Source organism: Olea europaea, chromosome 21, assembly GCF_002742605.1.
Source record: "Olea europaea var. sylvestris chromosome 21, O_europaea_v1, whole genome shotgun sequence".
NCBI lineage: Eukaryota > Viridiplantae > Streptophyta > Magnoliopsida > Lamiales > Oleaceae > Olea > Olea europaea.
This window is the reverse complement of record NC_036257.1, coordinates 16284848-16310032: the sequence shown is the minus strand read 5'-3', so window position 1 is coordinate 16310032 and position 25185 is coordinate 16284848. Positions and strand designations below refer to the sequence as shown.

General features: G+C 34.9%; 1 protein-coding gene across 3 annotated transcripts; it reads right to left on the bottom strand.

The window, feature by feature from the left end:
• Positions 1-957: 957 nt before the first annotated feature.
• LOC111370912 (heterogeneous nuclear ribonucleoprotein 1-like) lies at positions 958-21544 on the bottom strand. Of its 3 annotated transcripts, none has more exons than XM_022992814.1 (5): positions 21247-21543; positions 21007-21117; positions 20495-20752; positions 18842-20039; positions 958-1421 (listed from the first exon to the last, which is right to left on the bottom strand). In XM_022992814.1, the coding sequence occupies exons 3-5, from the start codon at positions 20717-20719 to the stop codon at positions 1408-1410; spliced, it is 1437 nt and encodes a 478-aa protein (XP_022848582.1). In that variant the 5' UTR covers positions 20720-20752; positions 21007-21117; positions 21247-21543; the 3' UTR covers positions 958-1407. The 3 variants fall into 3 exon arrangements, with proteins under 3 accessions (XP_022848582.1, XP_022848580.1, XP_022848581.1); XM_022992812.1 differs by lacking the exon at positions 958-1421 and adding an exon at positions 18050-18684 and having other exon boundaries at positions 21247-21544; XM_022992813.1 differs by lacking the exon at positions 958-1421 and adding an exon at positions 18051-18681.
• Between the last annotated feature and the right edge of the window lie 3641 nt (positions 21545-25185).

The window sequence follows — 25185 nt, the reverse complement described above, 5'->3', positions numbered from 1 at the left end:
TTTAGCGTAATAAAATTAAAAGTTAAAGATAAAAAATCTGTCAAAATATTTATAAAAAAAATTATTCTCTAAATTTATAAATATTCTTTAACTGTAAATATGCTATTAAAAAATAGGAAAATTATTGAAGATACTTTTAAGATTCGTTGCAAAAAGAAAAAGAAAAAAAAAGTTATTGGTATTTTTTAATTTCTTCAATTCACTATTTGTTATTTCAAATTAATGAGCTCAAATTCTTGGTATTCATGTACGAATTAATGTGCATAGTTTTATGAAATTACGAGAAATAATCAGAAATCAAAAAGCTTTTTGTGATCAAACTAAAAAATGGATCAATTTGAACCACACCAAGCTAAATAATGTCAAACCCAATCCTAATGAGTTTGAACAATAGGATAAAGTTCACCCATTCCAATTCAATCTAAGGTAGAGTAGTTCATCGTTGTTCACTTCGTCAAAGAAAATCATGTGGTCGTGTGATCTACCAATTTTGCTCAATTACTACCATAACTTTTTTTTTACTTCCATCTTTTTCTCATTGTATTTTGTATATGATTTTAACTTGATTTTCAACACTTAAAATTGTTACATCTACAAGTGTTCAAGTACCTTGTTTCTTCATACAAAGGGTTCTAGTCCCCATTCCAAACCACCTTAAGTCCTCATTTGGTTCAACTAAAAAGTTGGATTAAAATTTAAGTTTAGATTTACAATTAATTTTAACCATGATCCACAATTTTTTAATCACATATTTCATAAACTTTTATCAAAATCCATTAAAATTCTAAAATCTCATCTAAATCAAACAAGGGATAAAAGGAGAATGACTATTTGAAAACATTTTATAGTTCAATAATGGTTGGAAAACAAGACTATCATGCATCTAAAAACTCAACCTAAGACATCCAAATAAATTATGACAATCAGAATTGTGACCACTTGATCAGGCGGACAAGGTTAAACAAAAATTAACCGCTGAAACAGAAAAATCATCCAAATGAACTTGAAACAATGACTTTTATCTTTGTAGAGTCATTTCACTACAGCATGACAAAAGATTTAAAAAAAGTTTAATAATCTGTCATTTTTTTCCTCTTTTTTCTGTATCGCTGCTCGGTAGAGATGCATCATACATTTTTTTTTTTTTTTAACTATATGCCGCGATATAATTTTACATCTCACTCAAAAGACAAAAATGAAACACTAAAGATGGTGACTGACTCCAAAAATCAAAATCCTGGAGACTGCTATCTCTATACTTCATATCCTTCAAACAGGTATTTGCACTCCAGTTGGGCTCTAGCAAAGGTAAACAATTCATTAACTTCTCAACTCAAAATGAAAAGGCAAGTATGCAAAATTCACACTTCAGCTGCTGCACAAACTTTGATCTACTGTAACATCCTCCTAGCCACCATTATCTGTATAAAGCCAAAAAAAAAAAAAGAAAAAAAAAGAAAAAAATTGTCATAAGTTGACAAATAACAGTCAGCAAAATTTACAAATTCAAAATTTTGACCAGATGACCCATATATTTTGATTCAACCAGTAATATCTTGACAAAGGGAATGCATCAACATTGTAATAACTATGTCAAAACTTTGGAGGTAATTTTTTTTATTTTTATTTTTTTAAAACAAGTATAGAAACCTCTTCCATTAAAAGAGATAAATAAAAGCAGAGAGCAAATTGGATTCCTTTTTTAGACATAAGCAGAAGCCAAACTTCCATAATTAAGTATAAAAAATAGATATTTTTTACAAAAATAAAGAACGAAAAAAAGAAAAAAGTTACAAGAATTCAATTTAATTTTTTTTCATAGAAAATAGAGATAAATAATAAGATAGAGAAAGAATAAAAAATAGAAATAAATATAATCAATAAAAAAATAAATTTTAATCATACATGTCCATAAAATATTAAAGAAATAAAGATTGAAAAAAAATTGTGAAAGTCTCCCAAAATCTCGTGATTCATGAGAAACAAATTTTAAAATTTTATATGAGTATTTTTTATTTAAAAGTTAGTGCTTCAGAGACTTTTATAAAAGTTTTTAAAAGTTATTAAAATTCGAATACCCCTAAACTTATAGAGACTTTTAAAAAATCTGAATTGAATACACCGAAATTTTTATAGACTTCTTAAAAGTCTATAAAAGTTTCAATTAAATACACCGTGATTTTTATAGAGTCTAAAAAAATCTCAATTGAATATCTCTAAACTTTTTAAATCTCAAAAAGTGATTAAAAGTTTCAGTTGAATACATCCCCTTAATTTTTAACCTCTTAATATTGGAAAAAGATGGAGTTACAGGGCCTGTGAGAGAGGAGGTCAGGGCGGGCCCCACCTTTTTTTTAAAAAAAAATTCTATGAGATTCGACCCCCTGCAGTGAGGGGATTGTACAACCTTGTACATGGAGCTCGATCAATATTATCACTTACATGTCAAAGTCACGTAATCACTTTAATATTGCACAATGAACAAAAATACCCTTTATTTTGTATGTGAGAGATTTTATTATGGATCGAGCTCCATGTAAACGAGCTGTACAGGCCCCCTCACTGTAGAGGGTCGAGTCCCATAGCAATTTAAAAAAGAAAAAAAGGGTCCCACCCCCACGTCCTCTCACATCTGGACAGGCCCCCTAACTCAATCTTTTGCCTGTTAGTATTGCCATTTCTGTTGTTAGGGCTTTCATAAATTTTACCATTTAACCAAGCTTAGAGCACTTTAGAAAGAATCATTCTCTAACCAGGAAATCTCCGGAGAGAACAATAAATATTTTTTAGCGTAATAAAATTAAAAGTTAAAGATAAAAAATCTGTCAAAATATTTATAAAAAAAATTATTCTCTAAATTTATAAATATTCTTTAACTGTAAATATGCTATTAAAAAATAGGAAAATTATTGAAGATACTTTTAAGATTCGTTGCAAAAAGAAAAAGAAAAAAAAAGTTATTGGTATTTTTTAATTTCTTCAATTCACTATTTGTTATTTCAAATTAATGAGCTCAAATTCTTGGTATTCATGTACGAATTAATGTGCATAGTTTTATGAAATTACGAGAAATAATCAGAAATCAAAAAGCTTTTTGTGATCAAACTAAAAAATGGATCAATTTGAACCACACCAAGCTAAATAATGTCAAACCCAATCCTAATGAGTTTGAACAATAGGATAAAGTTCACCCATTCCAATTCAATCTAAGGTAGAGTAGTTCATCGTTGTTCACTTCGTCAAAGAAAATCATGTGGTCGTGTGATCTACCAATTTTGCTCAATTACTACCATAACAAAAATTCATGGATAAATGACTTCCTACAGCTTGCTCTTGAGTAAATTACCCATATAAGACAAATCATGTGTACAAGTGTTTAAAAATTTACACTATACATGCACTTGGCAGAATAGCAATATCAGACTAATGGTCCTTGAGATTACAATACCAAGAACACATTTGTCCTTTTTATGTCCTTAATAATAAACAATGAAAAACAAGCTAAACTTCAGAATATTTAAGATAAATGGTTCATTTTGACGCAAATCAATAACTCTATTCCATGAGCAATCTTTCACAAAAACAACTGATGGTTCAGATCCTCTGTTTCATGGATGCTCTTCCCGTATAAAGTTAAACTGATACGGGAAGAGCAATCATGAACAAAGCTAAGATCATATGAATCAGAGCAGGGAATTGAAGACAAAGCTAAGATCATATAAAATTTAGAGCAGACAATTGACCAAGTAATGTCCCATCTATGAATTGTTTGTTCCACAGCCCAAAGGCTAAGGTTTTATGCTTCTTTGAATGTGCAGAATGGTTTACTGATAAATAATTTAGAGAAGAATTTGTATTATCTTAACTTTGTTTTTATGACGTTTCAATCATTGGTATTGCATTTTGTCAGTTCCAATCATATGATCTTAAAGAAAAATTTTATTGTTGGAAAAGGTGTGAGACACAGATAAGCAGAGAGGAGAAGCAGAGGGGACAAAATTAACTCAGAGTGGACAATTGAAACAAAACACATCCATACAAATGGTATTATAGCTACTTTTAAAACCAAAGACAGCAATCCAGTGGAATATCCTGCAACCATGGCCAACGAAAACATTTTCCTTCTGTAAGATAGTTGCTGAAAAGTAACTCCCAACAAGATAAGAATTTGGCCAAGGAAAGATGTGGAAAGCTAGACGCTAGAATGGAATGGTTGAAAAACTGTGAAGGCAATATTGCTCTAAGTTAAGAATGCATACAAGATACTTGGACACTTTATTAATAAGGGCCTACTCTTATTCATACTTGTACACCTCCACGACAAATGGTTAGAGGAGGTGTTGATCCAACGGCCAGGAAAGTCACAAACAGACGAGGGCATCACCTGTTGGACCATCTTATCTTGCTTTGGACTAATTAACTTTTGCTTTATTGGTTGGGTTTGTATTATGGGCCGGCCCAAGCCCCATAAATATTAGGTTTATTTTTATTATTTATATGTTGGTAACTGGAATTGCAAAACAATTGATGATTATGATGAATTGAAATTGGAGGGATTGTGATAAATAAACCCAAATTTAAAAGGGTTCATTTTTTATTTTTTTATTTTTTTTTAACGAAAAGGAGAAAAGAAAAAAAAATAATTCTAACACTATTCACAGGTGATTTTTATTTCTGTGGATCAACAGCTCTACACCATAGCCGTGCCAATTTGAAAATTGTGATTGGAGCATTGTTTGACTCCGTTGAGTCTCATAAGGTAACAATCTTGTTATATTGGACATGTGCTTCTATTTTAGTGTTTTGGCCCGTCAATTTTGAAAAAAGAAAATGTTATGGGATGAATATCAAATGTTAGCAGTCCACTTATTAACAAAAGGAAGAAAACTTCTTCAATTTTTGTTGCCTTCTAATGAACTCCTATCGTTACTCGAACATACTGAGTATTTTCTTTCACGAGTGGACCAATTGCCTTCTGTTTCCATGCTCACATCTATTAATACACTTAGCACGGCATTAGTTTCAAATAAGCTATCAAGACATCCTGAATTTGCTATACAAGTGGCAGTTGTTTCTTGCTTTGGTGAAATATTCCGCATTATGGCACACGATTTCCCTTTTTGTGATGAAATAATGCAAGATATCTTTCCCTTGATTATATCATCATTTGCCTATCTCACGAGCACATCCATCAATTTGTATGCTACGACAGTTAGGATACTCGATACAATGGCTAACGTGAAATACTGCCTAATCATGTTGGACCTAGATTGTGAACGTACAATAATTGACATGTTCCAACACTTTCTTGTAGCTCTAAAAGGAAATCATTTAAGGAATGTCTTCACATCCATAGAGACTATCATGACCTTTACATTAGAAGAAAGTGACAATATCCCTCTAGACTTGATTGATTACCCTTCTGTTGGATAGTGTTCAAAATAAACACAGAGGTTTCTCCTATTGCATTTAGTATGGTGGCAAGACTTATTGAGAAGTGTGCTGACTCATTCAAACCTTAGTTTTCACAAGCTATAAAATCTCTAGGGGTTTGTTTAGATGATTATAGTACAATTCTTTCCTCCATATTCACAGAAATCGAGACTTGTGAATAGTGTATTGTGTCCCCTATTTTGACCACATCTGTAGTCGATACACTTAACAACGACATAATTGAGAAAGTACCTAAAGTAATGCCATCGAAGTCAAATATTTCAGATGTCTTAGATCTGGTGCCTACTATGTTGCATTTGTCATGGATAAATGACTTCCTACAGCTTGCTCGAGTAAATTACCCATATAAGACAAATCATGTGTACAAGTGTTTAAAAATTTACACTATACATGCACTTGGCAGAATAGCAATATCAGACTAATGGTCCTTAAGATTACAATACCAAGAACACATTTGTCCTTTTTATGTCCTTAATAATAAACAATGAAAAACAAGCTAAACTTCAGAATATTTAAGATAAATGGTTCATTTTGACGCAAATCAATAACTCTATTCCATGAGCAATCTTTCACAAAAACAACTGATGGTTCAAATCCTCTGTTTCATGAATGCTCTTCCTGTATAAAGTTAAACTGATACGGGAAGAGCAATCATGAACAAAGCTAAGATCATATGAATCAGAGCGGGGAATTGGAGACAAAGCTAAGATCATATAAAATTTAGAGCAGACAATTGACCAAGTAATGTCCCATCTATGAATTGTTTGTTCCACAGCCCAAAGGCTAAGGTTTTATGCTTCTTTGAATGTGCGGAATGGTTTACTGATAAATAATTTAGAGAAGAATTTGTATTATCTTAACTTTGTTTTTATGACGTTTCAATCATTGGTATTGCATTTTGTCAGTTCCAATCATATGATCTTAAAGAAAAATTTTATTGTTGGAAAAGGTGTGAGACACAGATAAGCAGAGAGGAGAAGCAGAGGGGACAAAATTAACTCAGAGTGGACAATTGAAACAAAACACATCCATACAAATGGTATTATAGCTACTTTTAAAACCAAAGACAGCAATCCAGTGGAATATCCTGCAACCATGGCCAACGAAAACATTTTCCTTCTGTAAGATAGTTGCTGAAAAGTAACTCCCAACAAGATAAGAATTTGGCCAAGGAAAGATGTGGAAAGCTAGACGCTCGAATGGAATGGTTGAAAAACTGTGAAGGCAATATTGCTTTAAGTTAAGAATGCATACAAGATGCTTGGACACTTTATTAATAAGGGCCTACTCTTATTCATACTTGTACACCTCCACGACAAATGGTTAGAGGAGGTGTTGATCCAACGGCCAGGAAAGTCACAAACAGATGAGGGCATCACCTGTTGGACCATCTTATCTTGCTTTGGACTAATTAACTTTTGCTTTATTGGTTGGGTTTGTATTATGGGCCGGCCCAAGCCCCATAAATATTAGGTTTATTTTTATTATTTATATGTTGGTAACTGGAATTGCAAAACAATTGATGATTATGATGAATTGAAATTGGAGGGATTGTGATAAATAAACCCAAATTTAAAAGGGTTCATTTTTTATTTTTTTATTTTTTTTTAACGAAAAGGAGAAAAGAAAAAAAAATAATTCTAACACTATTCACAGGTGATTTTTATTTCTGTGGATCAACAGCTCTACACCATAGCCGTGCCAATTTGAAAATTGTGATTGGAGCATTGTTTGACTCCGTTGAGTCTCATAAGGTAACAATCTTGTTATATTGGACATGTGCTTCTATTTTAGTGTTTTGGCCCGTCAATTTTGAAAAAAGAAAATGTTATGGGATGAATATCAAATGTTAGCAGTCCACTTATTAACAAAAGGAAGAAAACTTCTTCAATTTTTGTTGCCTTCTAATGAACTCCTATCGTTACTCGAACAAACTAAGTAGTTTCTTTCACGAGTGGACCAATTGCCTTCTGTTTCCATGCTCACATCTATTAATACACTTAGCACGGCATTAGCTTCAAATAAGCTATCAAGACATCCTGAATTTGCTATACAAGTGGCAGTTGTTTCTTGCTTTGGTGAAATATTCCGCATTATGGCACACTATTTCCCTTTTTGTGATGAAATAATGCAAGATATCTTTCCCTTGATTATATCATCATTTGCCTCTCTCACGAGCACATCCATCAATTTGTATGCTACGACAGTTAGGATACTCGATACAATGGCTAACGTGAAATACTGCCTAATCATGTTGGACCTAGATTGTGAACGTACAATAATTGACATGTTCCAACACTTTCTTGTAGCTCTAAAAGGAAATCATTTAAGGAATGTCTTCACATCCATAGAGACTATCATGACCTTTACATTAGAAGAAAGTGACAATATCCCTCTAGACTTGATTGATTACCCTTCTGTTGGATAGTGTCAAAATAAACATAGAGGTTTCTCCTATTACATTTAGTATGGTGGCAAGACTTATTGAGAAGTGTGCTGACTCATTCAAACCTTAGTTTTCACAAGCTATAAAATCTCTAGGGGTTTGTTTAGATGATTATAGTACAATTCTTTCCTCCATATTCACAGAAATCGAGACTTGTGAATAGTGTATTGTGTCCCCTATTTTGACCACATCTGTAGTCGATACACTTAACAACGACATAATTGAGAAAGTACCTAAAGTAATGCCATCGAAGTCAAATATTTCAGATGTCTTAGATCTGGTGCCTACTATGTTGCATGACTTTCATGTTGACTTTGTTTTAGTTCTTCCTCAAATACATGAGATTCTACGGGCTGCCACATTTTTCTCTAAGGTCATCACTCGATTGCACACTCTTCCTATTGAAATTAGGATGATGCCCACTAATTATCGACACACTGTGCTAGCTGTTCATTATGTTGACAATATTCCTAAATTTCATGTCAAGTTAAAAAGTCAAATCATTTCCAATCATGAAATTTTTGAATTTACTTTCGATGTGCTATATAAATTAGAGCATTCGTACAAAGGTTTTCTATTTAATTGGACATCACACTTAAATGAAAGTTATATTTTCAATGTAGAAGAATTGTTTCCTAATCAAGGCATATTCGAGCTTTCGATGTTGCAATCTTTTGTCTCCACAGGCTAATTTCAAATGCTAGAATCCTCTGTTTCATGAATGCTCTTCCTGTATAAAGTTAAACTGATACGGGAAGAGCAATCATGAACAAAGCTAAGATCATATGAATCAGAGCGGGGAATTGGAGACAAAGCTAAGATCATATAAAATTTAGAGCAGACAATTGACCAAGTAATGTCCCATCTATGAATTGTTTGTTCCACAGCCCAAAGGCTAAGGTTTTATGCTTCTTTGAATGTGCGGAATGGTTTACTGATAAATAATTTAGAGAAGAATTTGCATGATCTTAACTTTGTTTTTATGACGTTTCAATCATTGGTATTGCATTTTCTCAGTTCCAATCATATGATCTTAAAGGAAAATTTTATTGTTGGAAAAGGTGTGAGACACAGATAAGCAGAGAGGAGAAGCAGAGGGGACAAAATCAACTCAGAGTGGACAATTGAAACAAAACACATCCATACAAATGGTATTATAGATACTTTTAAAACCAAAGACAGCAATCCAGTGGAATATCCTGCAACCATGGCCAACAAAAACATTTTCCTTCTGTAAGATAGTTGCTGAAAAGTAACTCCCAACAAGATAAGAATTTGGCCAAGGAAAGATGTGGAAAGCTAGACGCTCGAATGGAATGGTTGAAAAACTGTGAAGGCAATATTGCTTTAAGTTAAGAATGCATACAAGATGCTTGGACACTTTATTAATAAGGGCCTACTCTTATTCATACTTGTACACCTCCACGACAAATGGTTAGAGGAGGTGTTGATCCAACGGCCAGGAAAGTCACAAACAGATGAGGGCATCACCTGTTGGACCATCTTATCTTGCTTTGGACTAATTAACTTTTGCTTTATTGGTTGGGTTTGTATTATGGGCCGGCCCAAGCCATAAATATTAGGTTTATTTTTATTATTTATATGTTGGTAACTGGAATTGCAAAACAATTGATGATTATGATGAATTGAAATTGGAGGGACTGTGATAAATAAACCCAAATTTAAAAGGGTTCTATTTTTATTTATTTATTATTATTATTTTTTTTTTTAAACGAAAAGGAGAAAAGAAAAAAAATAATTCAACACTATTCACAGGTGATTTTTATTTCTGTGGATCAACAGCTCTACACCATAGCCGTGCCAATTTGAAAATTGTGATTGGAGCATTGTTTGACTCCGTTGAGTCTCATAAGGTAACAATCTTGTTATATTGGACATGTGCTTCTATTTTAGTGTTTTGGCCCGTCAATTTTGAAAAAAGAAAATGTTATGGGATGAATATCAAACGTTAGCAGTCCACTTATTAACAAATGGAAGAAAACTTCTTCAATTTTCGTTGCCTTCTAATGAACTCCTATCGTTACTCGAACAAACTAAGTAGTTTCTTTCACGAGTGGACCAATTGCCTTCTGTTTCCATGCTCACATCTATTAATACACTTAGCACGGCATTAGCTTCAAATAAGCTATCAAGACATCCTGAATTTGCTATACAAGTGGCAGTTGTTTCTTGCTTTGGTGAAATATTCCGCATTATGGCACACGATTTCCCTTTTTGTGATGAAATAATGCAAGATATCTTTCCCTTGATTATATCATCATTTGCCTATCTCACGAGCACATCCATCAATTTGTATGCTACGACAGTTAGGATACTCGATACAATGGCTAACGTGAAATACTGCCTAATCATGTTGGACCTAGATTGTGAACGTACAATAATTGACATGTTCCAACACTTTCTTGTAGCTCTAAAAGGAAATCATTTAAGGAATGTCTTCACATCCATAGAGACTATCATGACCTTTACATTAGAAGAAAGTGACAATATCCCTCTAGACTTGATTGATTACCCTTCTGTTGGATAGTGTCAAAATAAACATAGAGGTTTCTCCTATTACATTTAGTATGGTGGCAAGACTTATTGAGAAGTGTGCTGACTCATTCAAACCTTAGTTTTCACAAGCTATAAAATCTCTAGGGGTTTGTTTAAATGATTATAGTACAGTTCTTTCCTCCATATTCACAGAAATCGAGACTTGTGAATAGTGTATTGTGTCCCCTATTTTGACCACATCTGTAGTCGATACACTTAACAGCGACATAATTGAGAAAGTACCTAAAGTAATGCCATCGAAGTCAAATATTTCAGATGTCTTAGATCTGGTGCCTACTATGTTGCATGACTTTCATGTTGACTTTGTTTTAGTTCTTCCTCAAATACATGAGATTCTACGGGCTGCCACATTTTTCTCTAAGGTCATCACTCGATTGCACACTCTTCCTATTGAAATTAGGATGATGCCCACTAATTATCGACACACTGTGCTAGCTGTTCATTATGTTGACAATATTCCTAAATTTCATGTCAAGTTAAAAAGTCAAATCATTTCCAATCATGAAATTTTTGAATTTACTTTCGATGTGCTATATAAATTAGAGCATTCGTACAAAGGTTTTCTATTTAATTGGACATCACACTTAAATGAAAGTTATATTTTCAATGTAGAAGAATTGTTTCCTAATCAAGGCATATTCGAGCTTTCGATGTTGCAATCTTTTGTCTCCACAGGCTAATTTCAAATGCTAGCTTCTTGTGCTCGTCACTATGTACAACCACGTGAAGATTTTGGAAATGAGTTGCATGAGTATTTGTTACTTGGAGTCCAATTTATGATCTTGATTAAAAGGAGAGATTGTCCTCCTTGGTCAGCTCATATCCTTGAGGATAAGTTACCACTTTCATTTTTATCAGCTCTTGAGTTTCGATATTTGGTTCTTCAGGAAGATCGTCCCCCGTGGTATGAGTTCAGACACTAACTTAGAGATTGATGATAGCTCTTTTGTGATTTATCCACTCGATAGGGTCTTCTTCCATCCCAGGAGAATTGATGAGGGCATCACCCGTTGGACCATCTTATCTTGCTTTGGACTAATTAACTTTTGCTTTATTGGTTGGGTTTGTATTATGGGCCGGCCCAAGCCCCATAACTATTAGGTTTATTTTTATTATTTATATGTTTGTGCTGACCTTCCAAGGAGACGATGAATTGAAGAATATGAAAATGTTTGGCTTGTTGCCTAGGGCTTCCTCCTTCTCCCCTTCTCCCTGATTTCTCCTACTATCCTATCTTCTCTCTCCATTCTATCATTGCTTCTTCTCTTCCTCTTTCCCCGTTTTTCTGCTTCCTCTGCTCTTTCTTAATTCTAGTTTGATTGTTTGAATAGATTTTGCATTGCAAACCAATGGCAAACCACTTAAGAATGCATACAAAATGCTTCAGAAATAAGGCTCTGCTCCTATTCATAGTTGTACACATCCTGAATGGGTGGTTTGAGGAGGCGATGGAGATCAAGGATGGAGCCAGGGGTGGACTAAAATTTTTTTGGGCTGGGCAAATTAGGAAATATATAAATTTTCATATAATTTTGTTTTAAGTATAATTTTACTGAATTGGGCTTGGGCTGCCTCTAAGCTAACCTCCTATCCCCTATCTATGCCCCTTGTGGAGATCCACTCTTCAAGAGGAGAGTTTTAGAATGTTTACCTCCTGTCACAAATCACAAGTATCTCCATAAAATAGGAACGTTAGCAGTCCACTTATTAACAAATGGAAGAAAACTTCTTCAATTTTCGTTGCCTTCTAATGAACTCCTATCGTTACTCGAACAAACTAAGTAGTTTCTTTCACGAGTGGACCAATTGCCTTCTGTTTCCATGCTCACATCTATTAATACACTTAGCACGGCATTAGCTTCAAATAAGCTATCAAGACATCCTGAATTTGCTATACAAGTGGCAGTTGTTTCTTGCTTTGGTGAAATATTCCGCATTATGGCACACTATTTCCCTTTTTGTGATGAAATAATGCAAGATATCTTTCCCTTGATTATATCATCATTTGCCTCTCTCACGAGCACATCCATCAATTTGTATGCTACGACAGTTAGGATACTCGATACAATGGCTAACGTGAAATACTGCCTAATCATGTTGGACCTAGATTGTGAACGTACAATAATTGACATGTTCCAACACTTTCTTGTAGCTCTAAAAGGAAATCATTTAAGGAATGTCTTCACATCCATAGAGACTATCATGACCTTTACATTAGAAGAAAGTGACAATATCCCTCTAGACTTGATTGATTACCCTTCTGTTGGATAGTGTCAAAATAAACATAGAGGTTTCTCCTATTACATTTAGTATGGTGGCAAGACTTATTGAGAAGTGTGCTGACTCATTCAAACCTTAGTTTTCACAAGCTATAAAATCTCTAGGGGTTTGTTTAAATGATTATAGTACAGTTCTTTCCTCCATATTCACAGAAATCGAGACTTGTGAATAGTGTATTGTGTCCCCTATTTTGACCACATCTGTAGTCGATACACTTAACAGCGACATAATTGAGAAAGTACCTAAAGTAATGCCATCGAAGTCAAATATTTCAGATGTCTTAGATCTGGTGCCTACTATGTTGCATGACTTTCATGTTGACTTTGTTTTAGTTCTTCCTCAAATACATGAGATTCTACGGGCTGCCACATTTTTCTCTAAGGTCATCACTCGATTGCACACTCTTCCTATTGACAATAGGATGTTGCCCACTAATTATCGACACACTACACTAGCTCTTCATTATTTGGACAGTATTCCTAAATTTCATGTCAAGTTAAAATGTCAAATCATTTCCAATCATGAAATTTTCGAATTTACTTTCGGTGTGCTATATAAATTAGAGTATTTGTAAAAAGGTTTTCTATTTGATTGGCCATCACACTTAAATGAAAGTCATATTTTCAATATAGAAGAATTGTTTCCTAATCAAGGCATATTCGAGCTTTCGATGTTGCAATCTTTTGTCTCCACAGGCTAATTTCAAATGCTAGCTTCTTGTGCTCGTCACTATGTACAACCACGTGAAGATTTTGGAAATGAGTTGCATGAGTATTTGTTACTTGGAGTCCAATTTATGATCTTGATTAAAAGGAGAGATCGTCCTCCTTAGTCAGCTCATATCCTAGAGGATAAGTTACCACTTTCATTTTTATCAGCTCTTGAGTTTCGATATTTGGTTCTTCAGGAAGATCGTCCCCCGTGGTATGAGTTCAGACACTAACTTAGAGATTGACGATAGCTCTTTTGTGATTTATCCACTCGATAGGGTCTTCTTCCATCCCAGGAGAATTGATGAGGGCATCACCCGTTGGACCATCTTATCTTGCTTTGGACTAATTAACTTTTGCTTTATTGGTTGGGTTTGTATTATGGGCCGGCCCAAGCCCCATAACTATTAGGTTTATTTTTATTATTTATATGTTTGTGCTGACCTTCCAAGGAGACGATGAATTGAAGAATATGAAAATGTTTGGCTTGTTGCCTAGGGCTTCCTCCTTCTCCCCTTCTCCCTGATTTCTCCTACTATCCTATCTTCTCTCTCCATTCTATCATTGCTTCTTCTCTTCCTCTTTCCCCGTTTTTCTGCTTCCTCTGCTCTTTCTTAATTCTAGTTTGATTGTTTGAATAGATTTTGCATTGCAAACCAATGGCAAACCACTTAAGAATGCATACAAAATGCTTCAGAAATAAGGCTCTGCTCCTATTCATAGTTGTACACATCCTGAATGGGTGGTTTGAGGAGGCGATGGAGATCAAGGATGGAGCCAGGGGTGGACTAAAATTTTTTTGGGCTGGGCAAATTAGGAAATATATAAATTTTCATATAATTTTGTTTTAAGTATAATTTTACTGAATTGGGCTTGGGCTGCCTCTAAGCTAACCTCCTATCCCCTATCTATGCCCCTTGTGGAGATCCACTCTTCAAGAGGAGAGTTTTAGAATGTTTACCTCCTGTCACAAATCATAAGTATCTCCATAAAATAGGAAAAAAAAAAATTTAATTAAATTGGAGAAGTGCAGATTCACTCCAGCTCAAGTGTTTCAAATTGTTCTAAAATGACGATTATTATATGAACATCGGGCAATCCATAGAAAGCAGCAAAAATTTGGGTGCGTAGCATTTTCCCTCTTGCTAAGTTGGCTTAGCTATACTCTCATTGCCAATTACTGCTTGATATCCTCCCCCAAACTGCCACAGCTTCTGTGATCTCTTCCATTTGATTAAGAATTGAGTGTTTGACAAGATTTATAAGCATATACCGCTCCACCTACCAAGATCTCTTCCACTCCCTTATCGAAGGGTAAAATTTAGATGTATATATTGTGTGAGAAAGATGGGGGCATGTGTCATGCTGCAACATGGAATAGCGGTGACACCTCAAAACTTAGCAAAATTCTTCAATAGCTGTTGTTTGTTTGACATTTCTAGGTTTTAGATTTTTAGTTCTAGTTGTGGATAAGTGGTCTTGCGTGATTCTAATTCAACAATATCTTATTTGCTATTTTGTTGATCCATTTTATGTTTCTAGTTGCAAAACAAAACTTCAAATTTGATTGAAGTGTTTTGGTACTAATATTTGGATAAATTATGGTTAAATAGTATAGAATGTATAGTTTTTATACTTATTTAATTTTTTTATTCATTTTTTGGGTTTATGTTGGGGTTTATGCCTTGAATTAGTGCCTTGATACATGACTACCTGTAGACACTACAGAGAAATGGTCAAAATAAACATAGAGGTTTCTCCTATTACATTTAGTATGGTGGCAAGACTTATTGAGAAGTGTGCTGACTCATTCAAACCTTAGTTTTCACAAGCTATAAAATCTCTAGGGGTTTGTTTAAATGATTATAGTACAGTTCTTTCCTCCATATTCACAGAAATCGAGACTTGTGAATAGTGTATTGTGTCCCCTATTTTGACCACATCTGTAGTCGATACACTTAACAGCGACATAATTGAGAAAGTACCTAAAGTAATGCCATCGAAGTCAAATATTTCAGATGTCTTAGATCTGGTGCCTACTATGTTGCATGACTTTCATGTTGACTTTGTTTTAGTTCTTCCTCAAATACATGAGATTCTACGGGCTGCCACATTTTTCTCTAAGGTCATCACTCGATTGCACACTCTTCCTATTGACATTAGGATGATGCCCACTAATTATCGACACACTGTGCTAGCTGTTCATTATGTTGACAATATTCCTAAATTTCATGCCAAGTTAAAAGGTCAAATCATTTCCAATCATGAAATTTTTGAATTTACTTTCGATGTGCTATATAAATTAGAGTATTCGTACAAAGGTTTTCTATTTAATTGGACATCACACTTAAATGAAAGTTATATTTTCAATATAGAAGAATTGTTTCCTAATCAAGGCATATTCGAGCTTTCGATGTTGCAATCTTTTGTCTCCACAGGCTAATTTCAAATGCTAGGTACTTAACACTTCAATTATGACTAGTTCCTAGCAATGATAACCCCTCAATTTTTATTCATAAACTCAGTGCTAGTTATCTATCCCAGTCCTCACATTATACAGTGAAGCAAATCCTGCTGTGTTGGAAAATATAACTAGGTGACGGCAGCACCAATCTGGCCTTTTCACATATTACACCTTCTTCAGCAATTGCATTTTGCTTTTCCTTCAATCTTCTACCAACTATAAAACTTCACTGTAAATATGATTTTTCTTTAAATGAAAGCATATTGTTGTTCATGTCTTCACTCATCATCGCTCTCATCTGCATCTCCCCTGCCACCATCTTCTAATAATAAAGATTGTTTAATAATTTTGTAAATATAAATAACTTTCAGATGAAACACTCAACAAAGCATTAAAATGCATTTACGACTATAATTTGCCATGATTCATACAAATTTTAACACCCCCAGCAAACAAATAAATCGTTTAAAACAGCTTACCTCTAGCAATCTGTCTCTTGATACCACCATCACTGCCAACATAACCAGGAGAAATTTTAGATGCAATGCCAGAAGGCCCATTTCCAAAACCGTCCTCCTTAGTCAGCTCATATCCTAGAGGATAAGTTACCACTTTCATTTTTATCAGCTCTTGAGTTTCGATATTTGGTTCTTCAGGAAGATCGTCCCCCGTGGTATGAGTTCAGACACTAACTTAGAGATTGACGATAGCTCTTTTGTGATTTATCCACTCGATAGGGTCTTCTTCCACCCCAGGAGAATTGATGAGGGCATCACCTCTTGGACCATCTTATCTTGCTTTGGACTAATTAACTTTTGCTTTATTGGTTGGGTTTGTATTATGGGCCGGCCCAAGCCCCATAACTATTAGGTTTATTTTTATTATTTATATGTTTGTGCTGACCTTCCAAGGAGACGATGAATTGAAGAATATGAAAATGTTTGGCTTGTTGCCTAGGGCTTCCTCCTTCTCCCCTTCTCCCTGATTTCTCCTACTATCCTATCTTCTCTCTCCATTCTATCATTGCTTCTTCTCTTCCTCTTTCCCCGTTTTTCTGCTTCCTCTGCTCTTTCTTAATTCTAGTTTGATTGTTTGAATAGATTTTGCATTGCAAACCAATGGCAAACCACTTAAGAATGCATACAAAATGCTTCAGAAATAAGGCTCTGCTCCTATTCATAGTTGTACACATCCTGAATGGGTGGTTTGAGGAGGCGATGGAGATCAAGGATGGAGCCAGGGGTGGACTAAAATTTTTTTGGGCTGGGCAAATTAGGAAATATATAAATTTTCATATAATTTTGTTTTAAGTATAATTTTACTGAATTGGGCTTGGGCTGCCTCTAAGCTAACCTCCTATCCCCTATCTATGCCCCTTGTGGAGATCCACTCTTCAAGAGGAGAGTTTTAGAATGTTTACCTCCTGTCACAAATCACAAGTATCTCCATAAAATAGGAAAAAAAAATTTAATTAAATTGGAGAAGTGCAGATACACTCCAGCTCAAGTGTCTCAAATTGTTCTAAAATGACGATTATTCTATGAACATCGGGCAATCCATAGAAAGCAGCAAAAATTTGGGTGCGTAGCATTTTCCCTCTTGCTAAGTTGGCTTAGCTATGCTCTCATTGCCAATTACTGCTTGATATCCTCCCCCAAACTGCCACAGCTTCTGTGATCTCTTCCATTTGATTAAGAATTGAGTGTTTGACAAGATTTATAAGCATATACCGCTCCACCTACCAATATCTCTTCCACTCCCTTATCGAAGGGTAAAATTTAGATGTATATATTGTGTGAGAAAGATGGGGGCATGTGTCATGCTGCAACATGGAATAGCGGTGACACCTCAAAACTTAGCAAAATTCTTCAATAGCTGTTGTTTGTTTGGCATTTCTAGGTTTTAGATTTTTAGTTCTAGTTGTGGATAAGTGGTCTTGCGTGATTCTAATTCAACAATATCTTATTTGCTATTTTGTTGATCCATTTTATGTTTCTAGCTGCAAAACAAAACTTCAAATTTGATTGAAGTGTTTTGGTACTAATATTTGGATAAATTATGGTTAAATAGTATAGAATGTATAGTTTTTATACTTATTTAATTTTTTTAATCATTTTTTGGGTTTATGTTGGGGTTTATGCCTTGAATTAGTGCCTTGATACATGACTACCTGTAGACACTACAGAGAAATGGTATGTGTTTATATGGTTGGTATGCAATTTTAAGAAGAAGTGCTCAGTCCAGTCTTTTCACCTGATGCTGTGTCCTTAACAATCGATATTAGTTATTACTGACTACCCCTAACCTTCTAAATTCAGCACATAGATATACATTAACTTCTTCAAGAATAGCCCATTTTGTATATTATCAACTGCTCATTATCACAAAGTGGCCAACTAGTGGCATGAAAACAATTTATTCTAATACTTAACACTTCAATTATGACTAGTTCACAGCAATGATAACCCCTCAATTTTTATTCATAAACTCAGTGCTAGTTATCTATCCCAGTCCTCACATTATACAGTGAAGCAAATCCTGCTTTGTTGGAAAATATAACTAGGTGACGGCAGCACCAATCTGGCCTTTTCACATATTACACCTTCTTCAGCAATTGCATTTTGCTTTTCCTTCAATCTTCTACCAACTATAAAACTTCACTGTAAATATGATTTTTCTTTAAATGAAAGCATATTGTTGTTCATGTCTTCACTCATCATCGCTCTCATCTGCATCTCCCCTGCCACCATCTTCTAATAATAAAGATTGTTTAATAATTTTGTAAATATAAATAACTTTCAGATGAAACACTCAACAAAGCATGAAAATGCATTTACGACTATAATTTGCCATGATTCATACAAATTTTAACACCCCCAGCAAACAAATAAATCATTTAAAACAGCTTACCTCTATCAATCTGTCTCTTGATACCACCATCACTGCCAACATAACCAGGAGAAATTTTAGATGCAATGCCAGAAGGCCCATTTCCAAAACCATAACCAAATGAACCAGATCCCTCTTGCTCAGTATTTGTGGAATGCCATGTAGGGTCTAAATAACCCAAACTGCTATCATACAGATCAGCAAGAGCCCCATCATAGCTGTCAGTTGATGCAGCATATGATAAGGTTGGGGCCCGACTCGTTGAAATGTTTCTTCCATAGCCTCCCCCTGCCAAACCATGAGTATTATCACCACCTCCATAACCAAAATTTCCAGTTTGGCTTGGAACGTTCTGTCTACCTTGTGGTGAAAATGAATGAGTACCCCAAACTCCACTGTTGCCAAAAGTTCCTCCCCCAGTGTTCCCACTCCCAGATTCGACATAATTACTAGAACCAGCAGAGTTTGTTCCATAATTAACCCCTCCATTACCCCATAAATTATGGGTACCTGAACTGAAAAAAGAGGAATTTCCTCCATTCCCACCATCAATCTGAACAGAATTGCCAAATCTATTTGAACTTGAATTAACATAATAAGGGTTTAGTGACCGCCCATAGTTGAGAGAACTATTAATATTCACACCTCCTCCATAAGCTGGGCCTAACGCAGGTTCATAATTGAGGCCCAGAGCATAGTCAGAAGCAAATGGAGTAAAATTGCTTCTCCCACCAGCAATTGGACTGAACCTGCTGTCCATCCTAACTCCATATCCTCCCATTGTATTTGGAGAGTAGCCCTGAGGATAGCCATTAAGAAAGCTATTGATCCTACCTATTCCATAGTTATATCCACCAAGAGGGCTTCGGCTAGGACTTGGTGATAACTCCTTGGGGACTGCACGCTTGACCTCAACCATTTTACCATTCAGCTCGTGAAATGTCTTGAGCAGGACTTTGTCTACGGCATCCTCCAAATCATAAGTGATGAATCCAAACCCTCTAGGCCTTTGAGTGTTGTGATCATACATCACCACAACATCTGTGATTGTACCAAACTGCTCAAAATACTTCTTAAAGTCACCCTCTGTAACTGTGGATGCTAAACCTCCCACAAATATCTTTTTTGTTTGTCCTGATCCAGGAGAATCCTGAATGCGACTACTGTTTCTACTCCCTGTGCTCTGATCATCTCTAGGAATAGCCTTCTTTGCCTCGACCTTAAAAAAAAAAAAAAGATTCTTAATAATGATAAATAAGTTCCAAGTAAGACAAATTTAACAATTGAGTTTTTGAGCTAAAATTTCAACTAGAACACAAAGAAGGAAAAACTTTTAGTTGCAATACCAGAAATGGATAGTGAAACAAGGAAAGAAAATCAAGTTCCTCTGTATAAAAACACAAGGACATATTGTTACCACATTTCACTCTATTACATGGTTAGATCCTTCAAACATTGGATAACAATTGAAATTTAACAATTACAAGCTACTTACAAGCAGTCTCATGTTTTCTTCTTACAACAATTCAGAGATAATACCACTCCTTTTTTTCTTCTTTTGATTTACTAAGAAGAAAAAGAAAAGAAAATGACAGGATATATGCAAAATCCCAGGATGCAGTAACCCTGATGATAAAACCTCAAAGAAGAATTCAACACATGTGAATGACCTACCATCCTGCCATCAATTCTGTGCTTATCCTTAATGACTCTCTCAGCAACAACAGGATCAGCAAAAACAACAAAACCGAATCCACGAGCACGACCCGTGGCACGATCCTTCATAATTATAGCTTCCAGCACATCTCCATATGCACCAAAGTATTCCTTGAGTCGTTCTTCAGTTGTGTCCCACGAAATCCCACCAACAAATAACTTGCCAAGGTCAGACTGCATCATTTTACAATTTCGAAAATACTGTAATTCCGAAATCTGCATTTACAATCACCACTACTAGACTCAGTTCAACACAAAAGCCAACTATTTTCTGTAAATCATGAAATAATCAGATTATCAAGTAGTGATCCAACAAATAGCACAGAGCTCCATTGAAATGGAACTAAAAAAGGCAACAAAATTACACTTTAAATCACTACCCGATTTCAGATTCCACACAATAAAATGCAGGTGGAAAAGGAGAACAAATGAAAAAATAGAAAAGGAAAAATAAACTGAAAAGAACATACCTCGAGTATGAAGAACTAAAAATATCAAATTATTCAAGAGCAAAGGACTATAATTATCAGATTCTATCGAAAAGTATTGGATCCTTAGATGATCAGTCCAATCAGAGACCCCTGAAAACAATTAAAATGGAGAAAAACAACCCAACAAAGAAATCAGTCATCGAACTTATTTAGATTAATAACAGACCACACAATATCAAGAAAATCTTGAATACCCAAATCAAAGTTTTCACTTTTTACCGATTTGAGCAAGATCTGCGAGGAGGCAACTGTAAGAATCGAGGGCAATGTTCTTCCTCCTCTATATATATTGCCCCAACTCTATCTCTTTCTTTCCTACTTTCAAACCCAAAAAAGGGGTCAATTTTTATTTATTTTTTAGCTGTAATACGTTCGCACAGTAGATTTAATTTATTTAACGTTAATTAGATTTATTTTATTTTAATTTCCAAAATAATTTTTTGGGAAGAAGAAGAAGAAGAAAGTGTGTGCGGCAAGGAGAGATAAAGAGAGGAAAATGTGTATTAGGAAAGGACAATGAAGAGTATGTAGTAAAATTTGGAGCTTTATATACTTATTGGGAAAATCCCATGGGTACGCATGCATGGTTTGATCTATCTATATATGGACCCACTGTTTGGCTGAGCCTTGGTTAACCTATGGACTACAATTCTTGACAATTGTTCCCTTTCCTTTACACTTTTGCCCTCATCTCCTACTTATTTATTTATTTTCCTTTTTTGTATGCTTGCATTTTCCTTTTTGGAGAAACTTATAAATAGGGTTTTCAATTTACATGAAATAGAGTAAGTAGGTGCTCAACAAAAGAAATGAGAGATCATGGTTTGTCATATAAAACAGAGAATAAATATTCAATTCGATTTGAAAAAACAAAAGGATTGAGGCAATACGTAACATTTATTATCGTTTTGTCATTATATTCATTTTAGTGTCTATTTCGCAAATCTAGTAATAGTTTATAAAGAGAAATAGTAAGACGAATAATAGTGAATTTCACAAAATGTTAAATAATAATGTGTGATTGAAATTAATATTTGACTTTAACTATTTATAAATCTACTTCCAAACATAGGCTTATTTTATGCATGATATCATAGTTTATTATGTACCCTAAGTTACGTAGTTCACGCATAACTTTTTGGCTAATAGTATTTATTTTATTTAAATTTGTAGTTATTACGTCCTGAAAATTATGAAGGTGCCACGTGAGCACCACTAAGAAGACAAGGACCAATAGGCCTTCGATATAATGCCACAAGGAAATAACATGTGATCGTCGCCCCTTATTCTAACCTTAAACTTCTATTCGACGATATCGAGTAATACATAGTGTCTTTGCATAATATTATCACCACGTATAAACTTTACACTAGATGAACCCCTTGTCCTAGTATGATTCTTAGCGGCGTCTTGGTGGGTTCTAGCGAGTGAGGGCCATTGAGTCCTTGATTCTTGGAACAAAGACCAAATATATTTGGAGAATGAGATTCCTCCATTGAAACTACCATATCAATTCCTAAAAACCAGCATAGAATCTTTGGAGATCGAGAAAATTCTCAAGACATCAATCGGTACATATGAATTACGAACAAACATGGACTTGACAGAGATCCGTTGACAACAATAACGTGTATATTTTTTATGTCAAGATACTGACACCTATTTAAATGAAAACATCACAGCAAGAGAGCGAATGAAGCTCATCCCCATCGAACAATTGTAGAAGCTTCTATTTTTAACTTTTCTTAGCATAATTGACTTCAATAATATTTTATCATAAATATAATTTTTTGTATTTAAAATAAATATTTGATATTAATATATATTAAAAACGAGAGCTAATCATGCTAAATTGTAACTTTGACTTGCAAACTTATAGCACTTGAAAAGTTTAATGTGATTTTTAAAATAAATCATCACCTTATCCATTTACAAAGATGGATCGCAATATGATGTTGGATTTGTGACTCAAATTAGAGAGGATTTTTTTTTTAATTAAATTGTTTCCTTATTTTGGTGTGGAAAAAATTGTTTCCTTATATTTAACGTGATTTTTATGAAAGATATTATTTTCTTATTTCACATTATTTTTATCTTTATGCTGTGCCATGTACCTATAAATAGTGGGTTTCTCTTTCAATTTTGTTCAAGCAAGAATTGTTAAGTTCTTTTATTTATCTTCATATTGTCGATTAATAAAATGTCGTGCTTCTGTGATTAATTCTCTTTATTAATTTCTTCACTTTTAAATATTGTTTCTCGATGCAATCTTTTCTTTACTTTTAAATATTGTTTCTCCATGCAATCTTTATTACTTCATATCACGTCATTAACATCATTCATTACAATCCTTCTGGGTCCAACAAGTGGTATCAAATCTTGGTTCTTCTTCTGAAGATTAGTTGAGGTTTTTCAGAGATGGCTGCTTTGAAGTATGATATTCCGCAATTGGATTGCAATACAAGCTTTTCTTTATGACGAGTAAAGATGAGAACTATTTTCGCACAGTTAAATTTGGATGATGTGTTGCTGGGTTTTGAGAAGATGCCAGCTAATTGGATAACTGAGGGATCGAAAGGCTTTGTCATTAATTTATCTTCATCTATCCAATAATATTCTACATGATGTCATGAAGAAGAAAACATCAACTGTTTGTGGTTGAAACTAAATCAGTTATATATGATCAAGAGTCTTACCAGTAAATTGGCTCTAAAGCAAAAGCTGTATTCCAATCGCATGCGTGGAAGGAGGGTCATTGGAGGACCATATTGCCGTGTTCAAGAAAATAGTTGCAGATTTGGAGATGTTGGAGGTTAAGTACAAAGAAAAGGATCTTACCTTGATCTTGTTATGTTCACTGCCTGGCTCTAATGTGTTGTTTCGGGACACCATTTTATATAGTCGGGATACTTTGACGATAGACGACATCTATAATGCTTTGCATTCAAATGAGAATGTGTGCATTTGTTTGGAGCTACATCGATGGATAAGAAAGCTCTTGTATCTCATGTGGTAGACGGAGGGGTAGATCGAAGAATAACAGCAATTTGTTTTGCTTCTACTGCAGACATAAAGGACATATTCGGAAAGATTGTGATAAGTTGTAGGCTAAATATGATTTAGCGGCAAAATCGTGGAGTGCAACCTTTGACTTCAGACGAAACAAATGTAGTAAAAGATTTTTCAGACGGCGAAAATGTGATGTTGACCGTGGTATCTGATATGGAATCTAGGCCTGACAAGGAGTGGATTCTCAATTCGACATGTTCGCATCATATGTGTTCCAATCAAAATTTCTTTTAGACATATGAGGCTATCAAGCAAGGTAGAGTTGTGATGGGAAACAACCAGTCTTGCCGTATTACAGGAATTGACTAGTCAGATTAAAGTTTCGGGATGGGAAAGTCATAACAATTGATCAGGTTCGACATGTTCCGGACCTGAAAAGAAATCTCACCTCACTTAGTACTTTGGGTGCAAAAGGGTATAAATTATCTGGTAGAGGTGGAGTTTTGAAAGTCCGAATGGATGTCCAGGGTTGTATTGGATGGATGGAAGAAGTCTCAGTTGTACATCATGCAGGGAAGCGCAGAACCAATTAAGAGACATCAGGATAAGTTTAGTACCGTGGTGGATATTCAGTTTGATACAGTACCTCTTGTGACGGGCTCTGGGTCAGTTCAGAACATCGCTCAGGGGAGTATTGGTGATTCCGCTTTGCTACCAACTTCAGCGGATACAATGTGTTCATTTGCTAGGGTTAGACTCAGGGTTCAGACAGCTTTTAGCATGTCAGTAATGCTCGCCATATTAGAGTGTTTGTTGCTATGCTAGTCTGACTCTCACCACGCATAGATCGACCGCCGTTATTCGGATTACCTGAACATCATTGGAATTGGTCAATAGCCATTTTAATAGTTATCATTAAACCTGCTATTCGGGTTGTGGGCGTAGGATAATTGCTGAACAAATGGAAAAACCGTCTGAGGAGTGGGCATGTCTCATGAGGACACGTGGATGACAAATGTCCGACGGTTACGTGATGCCAGACTTATGAGGACACGTGGATGGCAATTACCCAACGGTTACGTGATGCCAGATGCCTATAAATACCCCATGGGCATGTCAGGTAAAAGTGATCTTTCTTTTTCAGAAAAA

Excerpts from the sequence above, each read along its gene's own strand:
- LOC111370912 (XM_022992812.1), bottom strand. The coding sequence starts at position 20,719 with ATGATGCAGTCTGACCTTGGCAAGTTATTTGTTGGTGGGATTTCGTGG. Across the intron at positions 20,040-20,494 it reads ACAGAATTGATGGCAGGATG|GTCGAGGCAAAGAAGGCTAT; the intron begins GTAGGTCATTCA and ends TTTTTTTTTAAG. Across the intron at positions 18,685-18,841 it reads CAAGAGACAGATTGATAGAG|AAGATGGTGGCAGGGGAGAT; the intron begins GTAAGCTGTTTT and ends CTTTATTATTAG.